Source organism: Natrix helvetica, assembly GCF_964273705.1.
Source record: "Natrix helvetica genome assembly, chromosome: 1".
NCBI classification, from domain to species: Eukaryota; Metazoa; Chordata; class Lepidosauria; order Squamata; family Natricidae; genus Natrix; species Natrix helvetica.
Genome location: NC_138548.1, coordinates 299,759,034 through 299,774,627, shown reverse-complemented (window position 1 = coordinate 299,774,627; position 15,594 = coordinate 299,759,034). Strand labels below are relative to the sequence as shown.

General features: G+C 39.0%; 1 protein-coding gene across 1 annotated transcript; it reads right to left on the bottom strand.

Moving 5' to 3' along the window:
- Positions 1-6,111: 6,111 nt before the first annotated feature.
- Positions 6,112-14,210, bottom strand: LOC309399065 (ectoderm-neural cortex protein 1-like; the record flags this gene model as incomplete). Its single annotated transcript, XM_081966530.1, has 5 exons — positions 6,112-7,552; positions 9,218-9,445; positions 11,739-11,817; positions 12,430-12,521; positions 14,119-14,210. The coding sequence occupies 5 exons, from the start codon at positions 14,208-14,210 to the stop codon at positions 6,112-6,114; spliced, it is 1,932 nt and encodes a 643-aa protein (XP_081822656.1).
- Positions 14,211-15,594: the final 1,384 nt, after the last annotated feature.

Sequence of the window (15,594 nt, the reverse complement as noted above, 5' to 3'; positions counted from 1 at the left end):
CTAAATGAGGATTACCTGAATTCAATTTAGGCCAAACTTTGAAGGTAGACTTAGGCATCCCAAATTCTGCAGCTGGGAAACAAACCCAGGTCCGAGTTTTGATGGCAAGAAACAACTTATGCCTCTGTTCAAATGTTGCACATTGTTTTATACTTGATTGTCTCTCTTCTGGGTGGAGATTGGAGGTGGTTGTGCCCTCATATATGTCTCGATTTCTGGAGTTGGCTGGACAGGTTCCTGTAGTTTTCATGGCAAGATTTTGGAAGTGTTTGCCTTTGTCTGCTTCCTAGGGTTGAGAAAGAGTGACTGGTCCAAGATTTCCAGCTGTCCTAAGGCAAGACTAGATCTTCCCATTCCCCCAGTCTCTAGCCTGATGCCTTAACCACTATAACAAACTAGCTATACTTCTGGTTTTATATTGCAATAAACCAGAGGTGGGTTGCTGCTGGTTTGGCCTGGTTTGGAAGTCAGGCTTGGGCCCCCGAACCGGTTCCCTTGCTGCTGCTGGACCACCGCTGGGCTGCCGTCATTTTGGATTTTAGTGACTACGTGTGCGCAGTTCACTGTAAATTGTTTTGCACATGGGTGCAAAACAATTTATATTGAGCAGTGCACACGTGCATAGTGCGCATGCAGGTTGCGAACCGGTAGTAAAACCGGCATCAACCCATCCCTACAATAAACAGCATGGCAGAATTTTATGGTTTCCTTTCTTTTCTTTTTTTTCCAGGATGAATGATCAGAGGTGCCATGGAATTTTCAAAAAGGCTCTTCCGGTGGCTTTAATTTTCTCACCCAAGTGGAAGCTTCTCTGTTTCTATTTTGTCCTTTTTCTATTGCCATAAAGAATGAATCCTCCTGCTGAACAGCTTGATGTGGGTGTGCTTTCCTAAAGCTGAGGGAGTGAGCAGGTGGCCATTACTATGCTATGCAGGTGGCTGCATAAAGCTGTGAGAGATAACATTTGGAGATGCTTCATAGTAACTCTCCTGGGGAACCCTGTCTGCAGAAGGCAGGGGCAAACAAGTGGGGTTCTGGTGGGAAGCCGATATTTCCCTGCACATTGTTAAGGGTTGCGATATTGTAGCCGTCTGCTGTTTGCTTTGGTGGAGATGCTGGTGAGAGCAGCATAAAATATCAAAGATGATGCAGAGAGGCAACCTTGGAATCAAAGACAAACCAGGTAGAGCTATTTGTAGCTTTCACCTGCCTACCTGCAGTCACTCCTCAGTGGGGACTGACTGCTCTGCTGGGCATAATTTATAGCATACCATTAATGCTTGTTCCAGTTTCAAATGAGCATGCTTATGACTTCTCTCTCTCTCTTTCTCTGTGTGTGTGTGTGTGTGTGTGCGTGTGTGTGTGTGTGTGTGTGTGTAGAGAGAGAGGGAGGGAGAGAGAGAGGGAGGGAGGGAGGAGCACAGTCTCACTGGGACCAGGAAGGTGCACACAGTGGATAAAGAAATAGAATGGCAAACTCCCTCCAGCAAGCAGCAACCTAAAATGAGAGATGGGAGAAGAAGAATCTAAGATTCTCCAGGGAGCACAATGCAATTTTGAAAAGTTTCTTACTCTGAAATTTCATTGATCTCAGACAGAGAACGGAGACAGAGAGTATGCTTTAGGTATTACATTTATACCAAGGATATATGACCGCCTAGATATGATTCGGGGAAACAAATGGGCCATCAGCTCATTTAATCCAAATTAAAGTTGCCTGATAGTTTGCACACTAATTGTATTTGCCTACGCTGACCGGAGTTATTGAAATGTAGTTGGAAAAGATGCAGATAGTCCTCGACTTACGACCTCAATTGAGACTGGAATTTTAATAATAATAATAATAATAAAATTTTATTTGTTAGCCGCACCCTCTCCCGAAGGACTCGGGGCGGCGTACAATAAAAAACACATAAAAATACAAATATAGACAGTACATACACAAAAATAGACGTATACGTGGAGGAGGTAGACAAATAAATAAATTTTGTTTGCATCTCGTGATGGATTGTAATTTGAGGCACCCAAATGGCTGCATACTCTTTTACGACAAGTTTTTATGGTGATCATTAATTGAATCACAAAGTCATAAGTCCAAATCATATGTTTGGGGTTTTTTGTAATTTTTAAAAAAACTTTTAATACAAACAGTCCATCTGCCATCAAACAGTGTGTTGTCTGAGTGCATGTTTTGTGCAATAGCAATTAAAATTTAGTCATATTCATTATTTAATCTATTCTTAGCTTAATATCAGTACCTTAAATGTTTAATACTCTAATAATCCTCTTCTTGATTTATTTAAGTCTATGAACTCTATTAATGCATTTTCTATATTTTACTAATCTACTTTTATTTCTGATTTTTGTATTTATTCTCTAACCATCGATAAAATGATTCCCATATAGTATAATAATCAGTTTGTTCTTTCTCTTTAATTGCCAATGTTAATCTGTTCATTTCTGCACATTCTAATATTGTCCTAATCCTCTGTAGGAATCTCTTCACTGTTCCTGTTTTTTGCAAATATAACTCTAGCTGCAGTTATTACATGGATAATCAAATATACATTTTCTTTACTATAAGTTTCTGGTAAAATCCCCAACAGGAATATTTCAGGTTTCAAGTCAATATGTTGCAGTATCATCTTTTCCAACCATGTATGTATTTTTGTACAGTATTTTTTTGCTTCTACACATGTCCACCACATATGATAATACGAGCCAGGTGTCATATGGTTGTTAAGTGAATCACACAGTCATTAGTCTGAAACCATTCTTCTGAATGGATTGAGACAAAAAAAATACTACACTACTAGACTGACAAAAACATTGCAAACTGCAGTCATGTGACTGCGGGATGCTGCAGGCAATGGTAAATGCGACCCATTTGCCAAAGATTGGAAATTGCAATCATGTGATTGGAGGGGAGGCATGACATTTTACAATGACTGGAAATCCTTGCAGCACATAATCCAAATCATTACATGAGCAGTCATAAGTTGAGGATACCTATACCATGTAAAATCTACTAGCAAAATTTGTGGTAGAACGTAGTCTGGATTCCCAGGAGGGAGGGGCTGCATTCCAGATGACTACGGTGTCCTGATTGGCATACTAAAATATGGCTTGAAAAACCTCAAGAAACTTTAATAATCGGTTCTTGCAAGCAGGTCTGAGTGCACCACTGGACACAGCCCTTTCTGTGGTTGCAGGAATGACCAGATATCTGCTTTCCACAAAGGCATCTGCATGTGTAAAGCCCGATTGGTGCTTCTCAAATTGCTTGTCAGGTCATACACAAATTTTTAGTAAACATGAGTTTGCGAAGAACCCCTGGGCTTTGTTTAAAATGTCTAGTGCAAGTCCTTGCTGAATAATTTTAGATAAATCAGGAAAAGAGAGCTGGTTCTGTCAGTTCTGTGTCACCGATTCTGTTACCCTTCGATGCATTGCTGATTTTCGGTTGCTTCTTCCAGCCAGGAGTTTCAAATGCATATAGACTTGACATACTCTGGTAAAATGGGCAACTATATAATTTTGATACACACACACACACAAAAAAAAAACCACCACTTACTTTTATGGTTATTAATTACTTAGGGACTGATGCCATTCTGTGTACTCACTCTGAATTTTACAGCAGAAAGTACAATGGTGGCAATTATTGTTATTATATGCGTAGACAATCACAACTGGGTGCTCCCTCTGCCTTTCTACTATCTACTTCCAGATACTGTTGGCTGCAGGGTCAGAATTGGGTTTCTTGGTCACTCCCTGCCAGCACCACCATTTCCATATAGCTGTAGCTAAGAACAAAACTCACCCAGTTTCATTACTTACCACTTTAGCCCATCTTCTTCCTCTGTGCTTAGACTGGTCAATCAGGCTATATCTGAATCCAGGTCTTTCAGATGAAGGTAGTCCTATGTTAAGAAATAGTCTGAAGGTCTCAGGTGTGGAGAAAGGATTGTGTCAAACAGGAGCATTGGGGGCATTTCTTCATCTCTGCCTGAGACCTATTAGTAGGACAACTGGCTAAATCCACTATTCTAAGCATCACCACATTTTCAAGCTGTCAGATTCAAGGGGAAATGAAGCTAAGACAATCCACCTATTCCTTTATTTTCCTTTTCACACATTAGTAATGACAGCACCATTTCCAGCTTGGGTATTGATGCAGAATAGAGATGAGCAAAGAGAATACAAAAATATATGCTAGCATACTATTATGCCAGATCAAGGATTGCTAAATATGTCTTTCATCTTACCATCTGGAAGTGACTTGAGTCTTCTGTTTTCAAGATTAAAGAATCTTCCCAATTCCTTCCATATATTCTAGCAGAATTTGGTTTCTAGTCTAGTCAAGGAGAGGACCAACCTAAAACTGAGGAATTTCCTGACAGTTAGAACAATTAATTAGTGGAATGACTTGCCTCCAGTAGATGTGGGTGCTCTAACACTGGAGGTTTTCAAGAAGAGATTGGACAATCATCTGTCTGAAATGTTATGGGCTTGAGCAGGGGGTTACACTAGAAGACTCCAAGGTCCCTTCCAACTCTGTTATTCTGTTAGTCCCCTGATCATCCTGATTAGCCTTTTCTGAATTCATTTGAATGCTCCTCAAGTGTGTTTCCCAAAATTTGACGTAAGGTGTAACTAATGTAGAATAAAGTGGAGTTATTATTGTCATGATTCAGGAACTATACTTCTGCTGAAGTATACCCTGCTTTTCAGCCGCATGTTACTGCAGACTCAGATTCACTTTCTAACTAAGATCCAAGATCTTATTTATAAGTATTATTGCCATTATATTCCTGATCCTATGGATATGGAATTGACTCCTAGTCTACAAGCGCATTATGATTTTTGTCTGTTACTTTACTTTAATTCTCTAATCTATTGATTTTTTGGGGGAGGATTTATATTTCTGTCTTCTGGATATAGGCCATGGCCCACTTCATTTTATGAAAGAAGTAGTTACTACACAGAAGGCTTTTTAAGTGTGGGTATGGTAATAGTGATAGTTGAAGTGAAAGCCAGTTTGGTGTAGTGGCTAAGACATCAGGCTAGAAACTAGGAGACCATGAGTTCTAGTTCTGCCTTATTACATAGCTAACTGGGTGACCTTGGAACAGCCACTTCCTCTTATCCCTAGGAAGAAGGCAACGGTAAATTACTTCTTGTCAAAAAAAACTCCGGGGACTTGTCCAGATAGTCCCCGAGAACTGGACGCAATTGAATGGATGACAAAAATGGTTGTGGTAGGACAGAACGAGGCACAGATGTTATAATTAGTAATGTAGCAAAAGCACCAGTAGAGAAACGAGTTGGAAAACAGTGAGAGAAAAACCTTTGCTTTTAGAAATGCAACCTTAATTATAAGGATTAGTAATCTGATATGGGTTATCATGGTGTGTGAAAATAAACAAAAGCTGATTTCATTATTAATTTTCCTAGGAAGATGTTTTTCTATAAAAAAAAACATGGACTTATAACCCAATTATGTACATTAAACCTAAACTGATGCTTTAACACATCACTTGAAAATACAGCTTTTGCAACAGATGTCTCCCCTCCAACACACACTGCTTTATTTTTCAGAAAGAGGTAAATGGTTTAGAAGCCTTAAACTTTGACTCTCTATTAAGAAACAGTTACCCCTTTCCTGTAATACAAACAGGACCTTGCAATACATGGTGTTACAAAAATTGCCTCCCTTCCTCTTTTGTATACACACACACACCAGAGTAGGTTCTGGCTCGAAATGCTGAAACAAGATACAGGTTGTCTGAGAGAGAAAACTCTCTTATTTTTCCCAAGGAAAGTACTCTGCCATTCATAAACTTCTAATCTTTCTCTTGCATTCAGAACAACTATATAAGGACAGTGAGTTGAAGGTAGGAATGGAGTTTATTCAGCAGCAATCCACTTCTCTGGACCAGAGAGCCCCTTCTCAAGTGCATCAGTGTAACTGAATCCTACTTCTAAAGAAATCCGCCCTTGTAATATCAAGGCTGGCAGCTTGATGCGATGGACTTCTCCATTCAAGGCAGAAGATGACCCTAAGATACTGAAGAACAGCTCAAGATTTTGAAAGTGCCCAAAAGGCTCCTAATTGTCAGCCACCCAAAGGGCTGTCAGGGCTGCTGAGGCTTCCCGTAAAAGGGGCTGCAGAGTCTTCTTTGGCACCTTCAGAGTCACTCCATTAACCACAGTTAGAAACGTCACCCTTGTGTTGGGAGCACTTTTCCGACTTCTTGTCCAGTGTGGCTCCCCGGGTTTCCACTGGTAAATGGTATTGCCCACCAGCACATGGATTCTTCTCCTCCACTGCACGGCACAAGGTGGCAAGACCAATATGGGAAGGTCTGGGATGGCCACATCTTGGCTCACTGTGCCATCCTTGCTCAGGAAAAAACATTTGTGGGTGCCAGAAATCAGAGCTCTGATTACAGTGCCAGGGGTTTCACGCCGGCTGCTCTCTTCCACAAGTCCACCAATGACAAAGATGCCATTGTCCATCGCCACTGCGGTTGATTTGTAACACTGAAAAGCTAATGGCATCTGATTCCACACATTTACGCTTGTATTGTAAATCAGGATGCCCCGGTGGGCAAGTCCATTTGCTCTCGTGTGAGAGAAGCCTCCAATTAAATAGAGCTTTTTGTTTAGTGAAGCAGAGGCAAAATGACTCACTGCAAAGGGTAGATTGGCAATGGGAGACCAGCTCTTCTTTTCTAAGTCAAAGCTTTCTGCAGAATCAAGCACATTTCGGCCACTCCGGCCTCCCAAAGCATATAGTTTTTGTTGGCATGCTAGAAAACCATGTTCTCGTCGAGGTACGGACATGGAAGGTAGCTGCATCCATCTCCCAGTCAGAGCATCAAACTCATGCAGGTTGCATAAAACAGAGCCATTAAGCCTTTGTCCTCCAGATACATAAAGCTTGTGCCCTACAGACAAGAAGCCAGAGGAATCCAGATACATCAAGGGTGGTATCTCCTCCCAACTTTCTGTCTGTAGGTTGAACCCCAGGAAATGAGTTTTCAAACGCTCCACTACTCCTCCTTGCATGTTGCTTACAAAGAGACCCAAGCTCACAATCCAGTCATCATACATGCCATGCCTGAGACCTCCACTCTTCAGCAATCTTCCTACTCCATCCAGTTGCTCCCATTGTAAATGGGCATGCCCATATTCTGCAATAATGTCCTTCTGGACTCTTGTGATCTCCTCAGAGGTTAAAAGTGGAAGTCGGACTTGTTGCATCAGCTTCTTGATGAGTGAGAAGTGCTCAGCAGGTTGAGACCTGACCCAGTTCTGCACAGCCTGGTAGACTGTTAGCTCAGAAGACACAAGAAGTTTGTTTGATGAGACAATGCTGATCACTGTACTGAGATCTAAGCCTGGAAAGGACTCGTGTTCAGAAAGAGGCTCAAAATTCAAGGTGATGTGGCGTGAGGCTACATGGAGCAAAGTATGGTGATTATGAGCATAGGCGAGAGCATAAATCTCTAGGCAACTGTCCATAGAAATGCTGTCAGCTAGAAACCTAGTAAGTGCAAAAAGTGAAGGGTAGGGGAAGAAAAAAGGGAAAAGAGGAGGGAGGAGGGAGAGAAGGGAAGGGAAGGGAAGGGAAGGGAAGGGAAGGGAAGGGAAGGGAAGGGAGGAAGGAAGGAAGGAAGGAAGGAAGGAAGGAAGGAAGGAAGGAAGGAAGGAAGGAGCATAATTCATTAGTGGAATGGCTTATCCACTATGCCCACAGACATTGGCCAATTTTCCCCTTCACTAAAGATCAAATATAACTACTGAGACAAGTTTGACAAAGGGTACAATGTTATCTTTTCTGCAGCAATTATAGAAAGACAAAATGTTCACAAAGGAGTGGTCAGCAAAATAATTTATGCCTTCCACCAGACTCTTTAATATAAAGTTAAGTATGAGCCCCTCATGACTCTGCTTTTGATTTGTATTTATTGACACATTCTTACATTGCTGAGTACCCTAATCTCAGAGTGTTCTACAACATAAATCTAAATCAGAGTCAATAAAAGATTAAAATATTTAACATCAAGCATGAACGATTACTCATTGGAGAGAGAATCCATTAATTGAGAGCACACTTTACTTCACAGAAGGCTCAACCAACAAGTGAGGGTTAGGAATTGAATTTCCTTGTAGAAGGAGTAAAAAGAAGAAATGTTTGGAGAGAAATACAGAAAGAGGGCTGCTCTGCAGCAGGTCAGCACTTGGTAAGACAAAATTCAGGGCCTGAGCCAAAATAAGCCTTAGCAAAGGCAAGGCAGGAGACTGGGATGAGTGGAATAAAATGGAGATCTTTAACCATGTATACATATCAGGGATGTCTGCAAAGTATGGTCAAAAAAGCAAGATGGTGGCCAGAGCATCATGATGCTCAGCTTGCGGGGGGGGGGGGGGTTGTTACCATATAGCACAGACACTCTTGATGTATGTGGATAAAGAACAAATTCCAAAGTAATGATGAAATTAAATATACCATAGCAATTCCAAGATGAGGACCCCAGAATGAATACTGCTCACTTTTAGGCAGCATATTTTTGAGGCAGAAATAGAGATGGCAACAAGACTAGCTATGCACCCATCTTCTATTTTTTCCTGATTTCAATTATAGGAAATTCTATTTTTGTTAGACAATCAGCTGTAATAACTTGCTATGAGATTGCTGGAATTTTTACTGACTGTATTTACATGAATGTCACTTTAATTGATGTAGTAACACGTGATATTTTCTGCAAAGCTCATAGTAACAAATTACATGGCTCCGTGTAGATTAGGATATTTTTCATTCATTTTGCTAATATATCTCAAACATGTATCGTCTCAACCATAAATGGAAAGATCTTAAACTCTTTGGACCTTTAGGAAGGACTAAGATGCAGTACTAAAAATAAGAATGAAATTACAAACACTCCCTTTAGATATGCGAGCAAAATAAATATAACTACCTTGTCAGACATTGTTACCCATTCAGACAGTCATGCTGAATATTCCATCACACATTATTTTCTCAAATGTCTCAAATAAATATGAAATGAAATAAATTGTGTTCTATAAAAATATTATTTAACTTATAGAGAGAAGGATGTTTCGCTTTTAGATTTTTAAAGGATTCATCCACCTTCTCAGACAGCCCCAATTTCAGCTCCAAAACAATATTTTGTTTAGACTAAATTACCTGCCAATAATGTCCTGCAGAGGGAGGATGACAAGCCTGTTGGCTGCTGTGAAAAGATCTTGTGCAATCTCTGGTGTAAGTAGTAACCGTCCTGTGTAGAGATAATCTAAGATTATCTGAAGGATGGACGAGGCCATGTCTTCAAATACAACCTGCCTTTCCCAGCATTCTCTAAAGGGCCTGGTGAACATGGCACGGAAGTATGGACTGAACGAAGCCAACAGTGCCCTACAAAGAGAGGCAGCAAAATACTAAGAAGGTGAGCTTGGATTAAACATTAGGTGCACATTTTTGACAGTACAGAACAGAACAGAATTCTTTATTGGCCCAGCGTGATTGGACACACAAGGAATTTGTCTTTGGTGCATATGCTCTCAGTGTACATAAAAAGACAAGATACATTTGTCAACAATCATAAGGTACAACACTTAATGATAGTCATAGGGTACCAATAAGTAAGCAGGAAACTATCACTATAAATCGTAAGGATACAAGGAACACCTAGTATAGGATTCTTTAAAAACGGGGGTAGGGAAAATGTTACTGAGTTTGCATGTGCATGCAAATCTAATTCACACTTTCCAAAAATGTCTAAATCACAACATTTTTATCAGTTGCTATCTCTACTGACTATTGTGACACAACTCTTCAAAAAAGAACTGCAATAAAATGCATAAATAGATAATGCAAAGAGAAAAGCTTTATGTTAGGGAAATCAGTGTGCAAAATTGCACTGAACCTAAAAGCAATTCATTAACAAAAACTGTCCATCAGACAGAAATACTCTGAAGACTACGTAATTAGGAAAAATAATCACTGAATAAGCTTCCATGAGGATTTCTTTTTTAATATATATATATATCACAAACAATTGTGAAACAAAAACAGGACAAACATAAATTTGGAACATAAAAATTGCCTGAGTTCAGAATCTGAAGCTCTGACCTGTCCTATATCATGATACCAGCAATGTTCAGAAGCCAAGTGAGCTCAAATAGCCAGCAATCTGATATGTTTAATAGTTCTGTACAACTGAGGGGCTTGCGTTGGGTCCGCCTCACAGCTTTTTTTTCTATCCCCCATCCTTCATATAGATAGTCTTTTCCTCAACATTTCATGACTGGCAGAAGTGTAGGTGATAAAGGGCTGGTCTCAAGCTCTTTTGAAGAATTGAGAAGTGGAACAGTTGACTGTTTAACATGCTTGAATTGATAACTTGTCACTGATGGCTTCCACCCGTCCTCTCCTCCACCCACCCATCAAGACTTACAGTTCTCCTGCAGACTTCATTAGGTCCCGAGTTCTTCAACCCATGCTAAAAGCATCCTTAGATGATTGATTGTTTTCAATAATGGTAGCTAACATTAGCATAGGTACATTTTTTAATCTTTCCAAATCTGAGAATACGGTATGAAGGAATGGAACCTTAGATCAAGTTTGCCAAATTGGGAACTTTCATAACGTGTTTATAGATTTTATTATCCTGCATCATTTTACACATATTGGCCCTGCTGGTTTGGGATAATGGAAAGTATAGTGTTGCTAATCTGGAAACTGGGCAGTTCAGGAAGGTTGATTATATGTTCGATGCCTTTTAAAGTGATCCATATTTTACCAGATCATGATAAATACAAACAATTTAACATCAGCATTGATATCAATATCGCAAAATATCGAAATAGTCCATTGGGGTTGGGTGGCTGATAAATTCAAATACAAACATACATGCATACAAACAACTAGAAGGACTATGCTGTTTCAAACTAATCAAGCCATCATGTTCAACACGCTCTTCTCCATAACAGCCAGTCAATGTGGTCATTCAAAGTCCACCATGGGGGAATGAAATTGAGCAGCTTTCCTCTAGAAGCTGGTATCAGGTATCCCCAAATTCAGAGGTTCTGTTTTTCTATTTATATTGATTGGTTGATCTTCCCTGAAAATATCTAATCCTTCTTTAAAGCTGTCTAACATAATGAGTGGTGATGAAATTTGTGCATTAATTATGTGATATATGAAGGAGGACTTTGTTTTCTTTGAATCTTCTGTCAATCACTTTTATTAGATGACCTTGGACCCTCATACTAGGAAGGGGGGGTTGATATCTCTATCCAGTTTCTTCACACCATGAGTAATTTTATTAACTTTAATTATATTTCATTTACATAAATCTCAACTATTAGGAGCAGGAGAGGGATTTATGCTATGCTAATTTTACAAAAAAAGTTTGCTAGACAAAAATAAATAACTAAAGCTTTGGCAGGAACATGAGCTGCATAAAAGTACGGATGATTTGAGTGGCTAATATGGGGAGATCCATTGTGACAAAGAGTATCATAGATTCTGCAAGTTGCTTCCTAGAACTGCAATATTTTACTGTTAATATATTCTCTGCCCTAGTTAATTTTTCTATCTCACAATCCTGGATAAAATACCTGGTTGCAGATTACATATAACATGACTTGGCTTTTCAGGACAATATTTAAAAACTATGAGACCTCTAAATCCAGAAAAAACATACCTGTGACATGGGAAATGCTTGCCTTCAGCTACCAGGATGGCATCACAAAGCTGTTGGGTCTTATGGAGCTGCATCAATCCTATCAGGATGGGGAAACAAAACCAAGTTGGAATATTAGGTCTGTCTAGAAACAAAAAAGAAGATGGATGTGCCCACTGGTCAAGTAAGAACAGCACCAAGAGTTTGGAGATGCCCTGGATCTTTCATTTCCAGTGCTGTTTTTATTTCAGTAGTATATCAGAACTAGTTTGTGGTGTATAGGGTGTCTTCTGCTTTAATTTCTTAGTATCTGTTTATTGTTCCAGCTTTCATTTTGCTATGATAGAAGCCACAAAAGTAAAATCAACATTAAAATGTCAAACTGAGGTGATCTATCAAAGAAAGAAAGAAATCCAGAAACCATACTTGAATACAGAGTACTACACTTAAGCCACTTCAAATAGCCCTAGTGTAAATCACAAAATATTTCATATCCGTATGAGACAACATTTCCCAACTTGGTTCTTCCACATTAATTGGATTACAAATTCCAAAAGTCCCAGACAGGACCAAAAAGTGAGAGTGAGGCAAAAGTGTGGTCTAAGTGAAAGCAGAAATCATTTCCAAGGAAGAAAAATGTGTTGGTTTCCTGCTGGAGGAAATATAGCAGTTCATATAGACAACTCATTTCTATAATCTGTGATAAACTTACCTTGAGTTACATAATATCCCAAAGTAGTAGGCTTCACCCTTATATCAATCTCTTGACTATGGTTGAAGTCTTTTTTGGCATCCATAATCCACCTACAGGTACAAGAATCTCTTTAAAAAGGATTCTTCTCTAAGACTTATCAACCAATCATGTCTAGGGAAGAAGACACCATCTTACAATTGGCAATAAGATGTTAATAGCAGCCTCATGTGAGTTAGAATACAGAGCTCCAGGACCCAGCAGCATCAAGCCAAATATATCACAGATACTCTGCTGTCCTCCTGGGACCCATTGTTATATAATAAATTGGAAAGCTAGAGGTTTTTTTAGTCCAGGTCTCATCTTGAAATTCTGAAGCACATTACAAATTGTAATCCATACTGAGAAGTATAACCTAATTTTTCTGTCTTCTTCAGGGCATCATTGGTCATCTTATTGTTTCTTCTTCTCCCAGGCACCTTGGAATTATATCCCTTGCACTCACTGATGGCTTTTTTTCTGGTTAATTCTTGAACAGTCAATATATTTGGCCTTTTAGGTTAAAGTTGTAGAGAAAGCATAGTTCACAGAGCTGAGACTTCACATGCAGAAAGTCCAGGATTTGGTCCCTGACCTCATCATTTTGAAAGAACTAGGCGGATCATTTTGCTTCTGATTGCAGTGAATGAGTAGGTAAGTGGGGAGCCGTTACTATTCTGAATAGATAGATGAACAACTAGCTAAACATTCAGGCTTTTATGTACTATGAAGATTAACCTGGAACAAAGAAACATTCACAAACTCAGTCTCTGCCCATTAATTTTATTTCCATCTTATGTTCCCAGGTATCTACCAAAAATAGGTATCAAAATAGTGTCCAAATCTGATTTTTGGGGTGAGGGGGCTATTATTTGATAACTATATCAGTTATTTTTACAGGGCCTGGAACAAATCTTGAAGCAAAAGCAGTCCCCAATAGCACCAGAGGAAAAAAAGAGAATAGGCCTAGTGGTATATAACTTATCATCCATGTTGATTCCCCATAAGAAACGGGTTATGTTGATTTGCTGTTCCTGCTTATTGATGAAGTCGAAATACATGGGCATTATTGCAGAAGTCAGAAATGCAGAGTACAAGTGCTGTTCCCAAAGACTCTAGCCCCTATTATGATAGTATATCTTGAAATAACAGGCAGCAGCCAATGAGCTGTTAATGCCATTTCTAATTTGCATAATGGAGATGAGACCATAAGGCATATTTTATGCACCATTAATTCAGACTAGAACATCAAAGGATAGGTCCAAAATCATCTCTTCTTTTAACATAGAACATTTGAGAAGGTTTACATTTATAAATGAAGATCGGATTTTTAAAACTCAGGTATATCATATAGATGCTTATTCTAGGAAAAGGGATGTCCTATATTTTACACCACAGAAGGGTTGAAGAATAAGATAGCATTCCTCCACAATCAACTTGTCTGCCTCCACATGATTGCAGGAGTCTTCTGGATAAATTACCAAGCATCAACAAAGAGATGTTGTTGACAATGAGACAAAAAAAATGGACAGTTTTTATAAGGAAGGTGGGCTACAAGTATGTTTCTAAATTGAGAGAAAATGTATATGGTCTCTTATGAAAGTCAAAAGCCAATGCAGATTAACTACCAACCCTACTAGCAGTATTAGAACCTAGCGTTCCTTAGCATACGGCTTCAATGTATAAAGAGAACCATTCTGCGATGCTGAAAATAAGTCGATATTCTCACTGTAGACGCCATGGGATGCTTCATTACTTGTCATCGTTGGACTACCAATACTCATGTAGGCATTTTTCTTTATTCTTTGTTCCTAAATAATATCTTATATCTTCCTGAATCAAATCTTCCATTATATTAAGCCAAGATAATTTACTGCTTGAAGTAAAGTCCAGATGGGCACCTTTCCCCATATATACCATATATATACTAGGACCAACATCCTTCTTGGTGCCTCTTTCAGATGTCACTGCTTGCAAGGTCAGTCCTAAAGTTATCTCTTCAACATTAATTTTTCAAATATTTATAACTGTCTTTCAGGTCCCTGTTTAACAGGTAAGTGAGACTATTCTTGGCTCAGATTTCTCCTTTTCCATTGGATAAAATAGTTCTCATGGCATATCATAAGGGCTATGGTACTCCCTAAGTTTTCTTCTAAATTTTCTACGTTTTTTTGAGGGGTACCTTTATTTCTTTTTGATATTATTTGCCATCCAGAATCTGCTGAGTGGCTTTACAAATTGATCAAACAAATAAATCAATATTCAGGTGATAAATATATGTAATCATGCATCAATGGATTCAATTTGCTAAGTTAATGGGCAACTGGGTCTTTATGATTGTGACTATTTCTTCTTTAACTGCAAATGTTTAGCTCAAAATTTTCGGTATTTGATGTGTCTGTCCAGAGTGGATTTTTCAGCAACAGAATTCATGAACTGAGGCAATTTTGCCCATGTCAAAGTATGTCCAGCTGGACCAGGTCTGCCAGTAAAATGCAAATTAATAAAAGGCGCCAACCTTCTGACCTTGCATAAAAATGTGAATGGTCTCAGGATGATCTTCTCAATAAGAAAGCAAAATGTTTTAATTACTCAAAATGCTTTAGGTAATACTTTTAATGAGGCTTATACAGTATTGTTCGCTGAGACTTACTTTGCTCTGATTTTAATCTGCACCTACTTTTATACAATTATCTCCTTGTACATGGAACAAACCCAATCATTTCTAAATAAAGCCTGGAAGTGATTTGTAACATCACAACAGTGTGTTTTCAGTGTTCAGTGCCAGACCAGATAATCTGCATTCCAATGTAACATATTATCAGAAATAAAGACAGACTGTATAGTGAAGGGGGGGAAACATATTCTCTGTCTCAGATTCTTATAGCACGAATTTGTCTTCCTTTCCTTTATCAAATCATTTAGGGGCCAAGAGCTTAATCAGAACTAGAGAAAGGTGAAGAAATTCAATCTCTCTAGCCTTCCATCCACCAATCTATCTTTGTTGTTGTTCAGCATACACCAACACACATACAGGCTTATCCATGAACTACTTAACCTTTTCTGAGCTTGGAAACTAAAACAAGGTGGGCCCTCCTAAGAGAATCTTGGAGACACAAACTAAACGGGAAATTAAAAACCATCCTA